The following is an 11,420-nucleotide window of genomic DNA, read 5'->3' as shown; positions in this document are numbered from 1 at the left end:
TGGATGCGCGCATGACACTGAGCTGCCATCATACATGATCAGGACAAGAGCTAATTGAGAAAGTGGCTCCATTGACCGGCCTGTGACCAGGCACTGTGTGTGTGTGTGTGGGGGGGGCAGATGTACAGAGAGCCACAGAGACGAGCATGTGAGGCACTGGACCCTACAGCCTGAGGGCCCGGAGGAGACAATCATGCTATCATCAGAGGAGAGCTTCAAATATGAATGAAATATCCTATACCGTGATGATACAACAGTCCCAGCTGGCTTTGGCCGGGTCTGACCAGGTTTTGAAAGGTAAATGCAGTCCATTTACACAGTACACACTACAAAAACAAAGACACATGATAAACATTACAGAAAGTGAAAATTCGTTTATTGATGCTGCTTTACAATATGTACCAAGAAGTCCTTCTCTGTTTCAGAGGAAGTGGAAAACTATCTTGCAGTCCAACATACAGTATTTTACCCTATGAAATATACAGAACATTGAATCACGCTCTAATCATATCAGACCTGGGTCGGAGTATTTGCAAATAATTATTGTGTTTTAACTGGTAGTGCCAGATGGGTTTGCCCTAAAGGACGATATAATATATTAAAAAACACCAGAAAGTTGACATAATCGAAAAGGAAATTGTGTCCTTTTCCATCCATTTGTTTGACGCCATCTGAACCGTCCGTATGCAGTGGACACCACCCAGCTGGTGCTCAAGCGAGTTTAAAAACAAACATTAAGAATTGATTAGCAAATATTTGAAAACATATGTATGTTTGGCTACGAACACACGCGTCTTGCTCCCTCACATTCACACCGACATGAAACTATACGTTCCCCAAACAAGTCCTAGTAAAGAGGCACATCTCACTCCCCGTGGTCCAGCTCTGTGTAAGACACGTTGAGGCTCATTCACACTAGCTGCTGAAAACAAAATCAAACTGGCCCAAACATCCAACCACGTTTCACTGATTCAATGATTGGCCGAAATTTGCCGATAGTTGACTACCGGTATTAGTCGAGAAAAAATATATATATATATTTGAGGAAAAAAAAGTATAATTTTTTTTTTTATCGTTTTATTTTGGCTGTGGGGGGTGCTTAATGTCTGAAGGAGTCGACGGAAGGCTTCTTGTCCTCTGCAAAAGCATGCAATTGGTCCGCTGATGGATACATCTTGATAGTGCCTCTGTGCCTGTTTTCTTAGGCAGTTAGCCTCTGGTATGCGCGCCATTAGCGTTAGCCACGCTTCTAGGCCTCTTTTCTTTTGGAAAGAATGATAAAAATAATTATAATCTTTTTAAATTATTATAATTTTTTTTTATTCGACTAAGAGGTTGGCAGTCGACTATGGCTCCTTTCGACCGATTAGTCGACTAATAGGGGTCAGCCCTTCTGGTAACACAACGTTAGCCGTCCTTTAGACCAATGGCAGACCACCGCGCAGTGGAAAGCGGTGAGCGGAGAACTCGACCAGCTAGCGAGCCGGTACGTAATACAGTGCTTGCTTTTCTCTGCAAAAGCAAATGCTAATTATTACAAACGCAATGCATTATGACAGTTAACTAAAGGTTTATGTAAAAATAGGAAACGTAAAGGCACCATACATGATACTTTTCTCACTGACTTCAATTCATTCAAGTTTAAAGTTCCCAGGTAAGATGGGTGTCAATTCATCACACGACACATCTACCTTTTTATATCTACAAGTTCTACCCCAGGGCCCGTCTGGATCGTGTCCTAGCCCGGAGAACGGTCCGGTTCTTTTGCTCACGGAAACAGACGGGGAGAGGACCGAGAGGAGGACCGACGCAGTGAATGTGAATGAGCCTCTTAAACACTGTTGTAGAATCAATCTCCCGTATTCCCTCCAATATTCCATATCGTCACCTTCTTAAAATAATGGCTCAAGTCATATTTTAAAGTTGAGAAAAACACAACAAAACTGAACCAAATATATGTAACGGTTGTGACGACGTCACCTCAAACTTCGATGCCCCGAGGGAGTTTCGAACACGGGTCTCCCACGCCGCGGGCAACAACACAGACCGCTATACCAAGAAGTGAACTCACTGCTTTGTAACGTGTCTATGTGTCTTTTGAGGATTAGAGTACCGCTACTCACCCCAGCCCTTCGTGACTGCGCTTCACGATACCATCCGTTACATATAGACTATATGATATGTATTAATCATTTCACAACTGGGTAGGAACAGTATGATCTTTTCAATTAAGGATGACGGCGTCTTTTACCAGAGGTGGCCTCTGGAGAGATTGCTAGAAGAATAGTGGATAGAATTCTTAACAACGAAATATTAAGTTCAATAGATGAGGAATGATGACATGATGAAACATGTGTCCGACTTCCGCCTCTACTGTTCTTGTAATGTACAGTGATGATACTGACGATGATGACGATAGTGCTGCATCTATTGAAGTTAATATTTCATTGTTAAGAATTCTATCTACAATTCTTCTAGCAATTCCCGACATTCTGTCAGTGTGGGAAGGCGGGATAGAATCATTGAACATGCGCAAAGGCTGACTGACGATCCGATTGCGGAAGTGAAGGAGTACACCACTTTATTCTTTTAAATAAAATAATAAAGTCACTGGGTATCCCGCGCGCGGACCCACCTGGGCCTCTCTCGCGGGCCAACACTGGGCGGTGCGCGGACCAACAGGATAGGTGGTGTCTTGTATTCGACAGGCTTTTGTCCCAATCGGCGCCTCATAGAGAGAGAGCATCGTGAAGCGATGACTTTGGCAAAGACATCCTCAAAAAGGGACTTTAAGCCGTTATTTAAAGAAGGTGATGATATGGAATATTACAGAAGATGGGTTTCTGGGTGTAGCATTAACACAAACGACCCCTGGTACCAGGCCCAGCGGGGACCACAGAGCAGTGCATCAGCACCCAGGCACGGCTGGGACCATTCTCATCACTACTTCCATTTCATCTGGTTCATTTTCACTTTCCATCCAGCAAACACCTTCTCATCCTTGCTATTCTACTTAGTAGAAAAAAGTATAGCAGTATAAAATTAACCGTAAAATCATATTTCCGTTTTTCTTTCTTTCAGTTTTTCAGTTTTTTTTAACGTAATGCAGTTAATAGGCACATGTATAAAACTTTCTTTATACACTTTTAAAACCTTGTCACCCTTTTGAAGCTTAAAAGACAAATATAGTGATTTTATCTTTAACTGTACAATAACTTGTTCCCACGAAAAAACAGATCTGTACATGGCTACAGGCAGGTTATGCTAGCAAAAATAAGATATAAAATGTTTTAAAAAGCGATAAATGTGCGCATTACCTGCTACTACTACATAATATCTGGAAACAGATAGTATTTGTATTTTTTGTAAGTATAGCTTCTAGCTTTAGTGGTAAAACATGTTAGGTTTAATTTCAGGTCACATCCAGGTCACATCCCCAACACTTGTCATTATATCTTAATCCTATCTCTCCTTAACCTTACAGGTGATATTTCTTTGTTAAAATAAGTTAAATAGCTCTACATTCAGACAGCCATCACTGATATAGTGTGTGAGTGGAGGGACTGGGACCCATGTTACTGACCAGACACTCTATATCAGTGATGACTGTTTACGGCAGAGTGGAGGGACTGGGAGACCCATGTTACTGACCAGACACTCTATATCAGTGATGACTGTTTACTGCAGAGTGGAGGGACTGGGAGACCCCATGTTACTGACCAGACACTCTATATCAGTGATGGCTGTTTACTGCAGAGTGGAGGGACTGGGAGACCCCATGTTACTGACCAGACACTCTATATCAGTGATGGCTGTTTACTGCAGAGTGGAGGGACTGAGAGACCCATGTTACTGACCAGACACTCTATATCAGTGATGGCTGTCATAATGTAGAGCAACTTAACACGTATTTGAACAAAAACATATCACTTACAGCACCTTTAATATAGTAAAATCCTAATTGAAATGCTCTGATCTCGAGTAAAAGTGGGAGTAAATGTGCTCTAAAGTGTAAACTACCTATTTGAAAGGAAACGGCAGTCTGTCATTTAGAAAATGCAGGACTGTGTCATTTCCTTCTTCTCTTTTTCAAACCAGGAAGTAAACTACAGTATGAAGATAAATCCCCCCCCCCCCCCCCCCCTGTGGTCATCATTAGTGGCATTTCTAGAACACATGACATCATTAGAAGAGAGAGGTGGACGGCACGTGTGAAGCCCCCCGCTGGAGGCTCTCTGCCTGTCGCTATGGTGACCGTGGAGGAGGCGGGACTTCCTGTGCCTCAGCAGACGGAGTCCGTGTTGATTGGCAGGGGGAGTCTCCCGCTCCGCCTGGCCTCCTTTTCGCGCTTCTCCTTCTCCCGCTTCTCCAGCTTCTCCTGGGCTTTACGCATGTCTTTCAGCTTCCTCTTGATGGTGGAGCGGTCGCTCTGACTCCACACGCCGAGGGCCTGCAGACACACACACACACAGAGACACGCACACACACACACAGAGACACGCACACACACACACAGACACGCACACACACACAGAGACATGCACACGCGCACACACACACCTGAATATACCTGCATGTAATCCTTCTATGTACCTACTTATACACCTGCATATAACTCTGTATGATAGCATGTACAATAATGCTATATATACTGTGTGTTGTAGCCAATTTAATGATTTTCTGCCGTTAAGTCATTGTATAAAGGCACCGTGTCACCATGAAAGTGTTGACCAATTAGCTGGCAGTGGGCACAGGAGGCGGGGCTCAGGTGTGCTCAGCTGCAGTCTATATGTATGTGTTCACAGGTGTGCAGTGGGAGGGAATTGGGTAATTATCACAGGGAAGCCACACTATCTTTTTACCGTGCTCGTTTGTTTTGTTTTCAGTTATATTGAGTCACTTTTTGGGTTTACTTTGTAGCAACTATCCTGTGTTTAAAGTCCAGTTTAAACACAGAGTTTACAGTACGCTTATATTTGTCCACACTGCAAGTAAGAATAAAACTCTCAAAAGTACTCAAGGAGAAGACATCTTTTTATTATCAACAAGCATCACGCGTTGGAAAGAGCTTCACCCAGTATTCCCTCACTGGCATCTTTTCTTGTTAGGTTGCCCTTACACAAGTAAAAAGATAAGCTTCTAAACAAGATTGTTTTCGAAGACAGACAGATACGGAAGGAGTCAAGGAACAGCGCCCCTTTCATTGACGTTTCTGCCGATTCAACCACGATATCAACATGCACGCAGCACAACGCGGAACAACACATCAAAGAAGCTACGGTGAGACGGATTCATGAATGAATGGAATAAAGTTGTGGAAGGAGTGGCCTCGTGCAACTGGATATAGGCAAATCCTATCAAGAATTCTAAGTAAAACCTCCGCCTATTGCTTGACATTGTAAACATGAGTAGCGTGGGGAATCAGGAAACAAACGTTGAAATGGATGCAGCTGTCAATCAAGATGAAACAGAAAATGAACTTGGCAAAAGGCTTTCTAAGCCCACATTTAAAGCTTTGGAAACAAAGATCATGTTGTTGCATAAAGAAAGGAACTTTGGACTGAAACAATTGTGTAAAATGGCTAAAGAGTTGGATCAAATGATGGGCTCAAATGAAAATATTACCGTCATGCAAATTAAGCACGACACACTGTGGAAATTGCTTGGTGAAACTACACGGTTGCATGAATCACTAAAACCTTTATTGCCTGACGACGAAATGTCTAAACAAACAAAATGGTTTCAAGGTCACATGCACAATGTTAATCAAATCATTGACAAAATGGAGAAATGGGTGTGTGCTAACAGGGAGCAGTGCACGCCCACACAAGTTGATGACAATGATTATGAATTCAGTGGTGTGCCCAATGCAACTGAGGTTGTGGTTGACCCAAAGAACAATGCTGTGTCGAGTACAAATGAGGTTCTGAATAACAACGGTTCTAATAACAATGCTGTGTCATATACAAACGAGGTTCTTGCTAATGACAGTTCAAATTTCAACTTTGTGTCAAATGGAAATGAGGTGGATATTATTGGGCCAGATGACAGTGTTTCCAATACGGGTAAATCAAGGGTGTCACATGGTAGTTCTACCAGACACTCAATGTCATCAAACATTTCTGCATCCATCTTGGCACAGGCCGAGGTGGCGGCACTCGTGGTATTGGAAATGGCTTTAAAAGAAAGTCATGAAATGGAAGCCCAGCAAGCACAATTAAAAGCACAAATGGAAGCCCAGGAGGCACAAATAAGAAAAAAAAGGCAATTGCTTCAAATACAAAGTCAAATTGCTGCTCAGACAGCTAAGGTGACTGTTCTCAGGAACAGAGGGTCTGACATTGAAAGCAGAGTTACAGATGGAATGAACTCTTATGCGTCAAAAGAAAAGGCTGCTCTCAACCCCTCTGCTGTACAATTCATTCCATCACTGTCAGACTGTCATGTCAACTATCCACCAACAGGAGGGAGTGGACCTGCAATGGCAATTGATGCACAGCCAATGGATTCAACACAGCAATACAGATTTCTACCAACAGGAGGCAGCAAACCTGCAAGACCAACTCAATCACACCAAAAGCCATACAATCAGCTCAGTACTGTCGCCACCCAGCACAAGGAAATCATTTCTCAAGGAACCAAAACAAAACCAAGTGCTCCAACGCTCACTGCAAGCATGCCACAAAGATCTCAACACCTACCCCATGCTGTATATTCACCGCAGCAACCCATTCAAAGCAGTGAGGATCAAGGCAATATCTTCACGATCATGCAGAAGCAAAATGACATTACAGCATTACTTGTGCAACAGCAAGTTTCCTTATCACTACCCCCCAGGGATATACCAATCTTTGATGGAAACCCTTTAGAGTACAACACATTCATTAGAGCCTTTGAACATGGAGTGGAAGGAAAGGCTGCTAACAGTGTGGACTGCCTGTACTACCTGGAGCAGTACACTAGAGGGCAACCTAAAGAGCTGGTAAAGAGCTGTCAACATATGACATCCGACAGGGGGTACCACCTGCATTTCATTGTATACTTGTATGCCGTGACAAATAAAACTCTTGACTTGACTTGAAAAGGCTAGAACGCTTCTGCATGAACGTTTTGGAAATGAGCAGAAAATAGCCACTGCATATATGGAGAGAGCGTTTGGATGGGTACCTGTAAAATCAGAGGATATCAAGGCCTTACAAGCATTTTCGTTATTTCTACGCATCTGCTGTAATGCCATGGAAGACATCAGCTACATGTCTGAGATGAACATGCCATCAAACCTACGGGCAATAATCATGAAGATACCTTACAAACTCAGAGACAGATGGAGAAACATTGCTTTTGAATACCAGGAGAGACACCATCGTCGAGCAGGTTTCAGTGAAGTTGTCACCTTCATTGAAAGACAAGTGTCTATTGCATCTGATCCACTGTACGGGGACATTCTAGACACTGTTGTCTCAATGTCAAAATTGAAGATCGGAAATACAACATCACAAGGACGCATACAGGAGAGAGGAAGCAGTTTTGCTACGTCTGTGGCACCTGTTGAGTTTGACAATCAAGAGGAGAGAGACAAACCAACAAGAGGATCCTGCCTGCTGTGTGAAGAGGGCCACAGTTTGGAAGCATGTCCTAAGATGGAGAAGAAGCGTCATGGTGAAAAAATTGATTTTCTAAAAAGAAAGGGTGCTTGCTTTGGATGTCTATATGTCGGGCACATAAGTTCACAGTGCCATAGTAGACTATTTTGTAAGATATGTAACCTGAGACATCCTACCATTCTCCATATTCATGAAAGGGAATGGAAAGAACTAAGATCACGACAAGATGACACACGAGATGAAAACAGAATGAGTCAAGTCACCATTCCCAAGACTTGTGGCCACATAGGGGCCGGAGCACAGGACTGCGTTTTGTCTATTGTGCCTGTAAAGATCAAGGCAAAGAAAGGCAGCACAATCATAAAAACGTATGCATTCCTAGATCCCGGCAGTTCATCCACTTTCTGCTCTGAACAACTGATGAGGAAGCTCGATGTGAGAGGAAGGAACACTAGATTCCTAATGAAAACAATGAACAAAGAGAGTTTTGTCAACAGTCATGTCATCTCAGGACTAGAGGTCGCTGCACTAAATGGTGACGCCTACATCGAGTTGCCTGATGTGTACACACAACGTAAGATGCCTGTAACTCGCAATAACATCCCACGACAGGAAGACTTGTGGGCTTGGCCGTACTTGAACACTATAGACATTCCTACTATCAATGCTGATGTGGAGCTGTTAATTGGAACGAACACTCCAGAAGCAATGGAGCCATGGGAGGTGATAAACAGCAGGAGTAGAGGACCTTACGCTGTTAGAACCATTGAGAGGAGGCAATGAGAGTGGGATTAGCTGCCCCACAGTCACAGCCAACCGCATCTCCATTTCTCAGAAAGATAAGTCAAAGGAGCGGCTTTCAAAAATGGAACCTGAGGACGAGGATTGGTCTTCTGGGAAAGAGCTGCAGAGAACGGCGAAGAAGGAGAAAATTAAGAAAGTTAAAGAATCAGCCAAGAAGGAAAGGACCCTCAAAGAGAGAGACAAGCTCAAGGAGGAGAAACCTAAGGCTCACAAAGAGGAGAAAAGGTCCAAGGAGAAGTCCTCCTCAAAGGCTGACAGGAAAAGTGAACAGAACGAGGAGAAACATCTGCAGATGGACAAGGAGAAGAACACCAGGGAGGAGAAGGAGAAATCTAAAAATGAAAAGGCACCAAAGGGGGAGCCGAAACATGAAGGTTACGACGTCAACAACCGTTTCCTGAACATGGAAGATACCAAGCTCAGTGCCTCCGATGACCACCACGACAGGTGGGCCTCAGACCCCTTCTTTGATTCCTGCCTCTACGGGGACGACAGTTGGGACGGTCCTGTGAAGCAGTACAAGGAATACAAATCCCACAAACGCCGTGTAGCTAAGTTAAGTGATTCTCCAGGCCTCTCTGACTCCCATAGGAAAGACTCAACACCTGGTCAGGATGAACTGAACCACTTCCCAACAGAAAAAACAAAAGAGAAAGACCATAAAGAGAAGAAGGAGGAAAAAGGGCATATTTGACATGGCTAAAGAGAGGAAAGACTCCCTGGAGAAACACAACAAAGGCAAGAGACTCTGTGGATGCTACACACACACAAGGAACACAAGGAATGTAAAGACAATGTCAATTGACTCTAATTAGGAAAAGAAAAGGAAACAGGAGCTGTCGGACAAGAGGGATGCCAGCGAGGAAAAGACAAAGATCACGGTGGCCAAAGAACAAGATGAACTTTTCGTAGGAGACGTTTCCATGGTAGCGGACTCTAATGCGCCTCGTGGATCCTGTCAGACATGGACTTGTGCAGTTTGAATATCCAGATCAAGTACAACGTCCTGGAGCAAACCATCGCAAAGACCTATCTTCTATTGGACGCTGAATAGACTGAAGCCAATTTTCTATTACTGGGGTTACCAACCCTACTGGATTACATAAACGTTATGAACTACATGAACTTTGAACTATCACCAAGATCTGTCTTCTTTTGGAAGCTGATTAGATTAGGATCTGTTTTCCTTTGGACTACATGAACTTTGGACATTACGAATTAAATATCAACGTGGACTACGCACTTGGCTACAATCACTTGCATGCATTGAATTGTTACATGTTTATATAGTATCAATTGGGGGCCGGGGTGTTGTAGCCAATTTAATGATTTTCTGCCGTTACGTCATTGTATGAAGGCACCGTGTCACCATGAAAGTGTTGACCAATATTGTGTTGTCCTGTTTCATGTAATTAATAATAAAAAATTTGATCAAAAAAAAGAAAGTGTTGACCAATTAGCTGGCAGTGGGCACAGGAGGCGGGGCTCAGGTGTGCTCAGGTGCAGTCTATATGTATGTGTTCACAGCAGGGTTTCCGTTAGAAAAAATTGTTGCCGGTCTCAGGGTCCGGTAGATTTTTATCTACCGGTCAAATGAGAGAAATTCCGGTCAGAGTTTATTGAGCTTAAAAACAACAGGCTATATAAAGAATGACATCCTCAAGGCATGTAGATTTATAATATTTTAACTTAAAGCTAGGCTACTTTTGCGTATACAGTCATTATATTCCAAATAAAATAAGTCCAGAGACTCCGTGCTGCTGCCGACTTTAAATCAAATAGACCTGTGTCTGTGGGCAGTCGGCCCGACATTAATAAACAGCAGTCTGTTATAATCACATTTATGAGCTAACGAATTCCGTTATATTGGACATTTGTATTAATTATATCAAGCGAAGAACTGAGAAATTTGGCAGAGAGACGGCAACATTATCGTGGGTTTGCGTGATGTATATCTCCACCTAGTCCCAACGACTTGGTGCTGGTCATAATGTCCGGTGAAAACAACTCCCTCCAAGCACAACTTGACCACCCGAACCGTACCAAAACAGGCCAAAATTAAATAGCCCATGCGACGAACGATTCATTACATTCGTTTCATCGTTGCTCCACCAAGCAGCCGGTCCAACAATATCAGCGCGAGCGCCGCAGTTAGTTTGCAAGAAGCATCCAGCTGCAGACCCGCAGAGCAGCTTTCCAGGTCTGGGGACCGCACTGTGCCAGCAAAGCTGGTGGGTTCTGTGGGTCTGCAGCTGCATGCCTTCCGCAAATCCAGCAGCAAGCTCTCGCTGAGCGAAGCAACGACAACAAACGCAATGATTGTTTCGTTCATCGCATAGGCCACCCAACTCCAGCCCATCCAAATACAATTCAAATAATCAAACTGTGCCCAGAGGGAACTATTTTCACCGGACACTATGACCGGAGAGATTAAATTTGTCGGACTTCAACAGATTTTGCCAGTCAAATACCGGTAATTACCGGCTAACGGAAACGCTGGTTCACAGGTGTGCAGCGGGAGGGAATTGGGTAATTATCACAGGGAAGCCACACTATCTTTTTACCGTGCTCGTTTGTTTTGTTTTCAGTTATATTGAGTCACTTTTTGGGTTTACTTTGTAGCAACTATCCTGTGTTTAAAGTCCAGTTTAAACACAGAGTTTACAGTACGCTTATATTTGTCCACACTGCAAGTAAGAATAAAAACTCTCAAAAGTACTCAAGGAGAAGACATCTTTTTATTATCAACAAGCATCACGCGTTGGAAAGAGCTTCACCCAGTATTCCTTCACTGGCATCTTTTCTTGTTAGGTTGCCCTTACACTGTGTATATATATATTTATTTATTCTTACTGTATATATATATATATCCATATCGGTCTGAATATACCTGCATATTATAACCCATATAACTCTGTATGATAGCACGGTCGGAACCTCGCACGGTCGCCTCCGCCGTCGGTGTGTGAGTGTGTGAGTGAACGGGTAAAATGTGAGGAACAAATTGTAAAA

At 43.3% G+C, this 11,420-nt stretch overlaps 1 protein-coding gene across 1 annotated transcript in view; it reads right to left on the bottom strand.

Annotated features, from left to right (window-relative positions):
* Positions 1-359: 359 nt before the first annotated feature.
* ppp1r9ala (protein phosphatase 1 regulatory subunit 9A-like A) overlaps positions 360-11,420 on the bottom strand; it is a 278,166-nt gene continuing 267,105 nt past the window's right edge. The window contains exon 19 of the mRNA XM_084314522.1: positions 360-4,450. Within this exon, the coding sequence (XP_084170648.1) occupies positions 4,283-4,450 (168 nt within the window). The 3' untranslated portion in view covers positions 360-4,282. The remainder of the gene's footprint in view (positions 4,451-11,420) is intronic.

This window comes from Notolepis coatsorum, assembly GCF_963971535.1.
Source record: "Notolepis coatsorum genome assembly, chromosome: 5".
Taxonomy (NCBI): domain Eukaryota; kingdom Metazoa; phylum Chordata; class Actinopteri; order Aulopiformes; family Paralepididae; genus Notolepis; species Notolepis coatsorum.
This window is presented reverse-complemented; position numbering and strand designations above follow the sequence as displayed.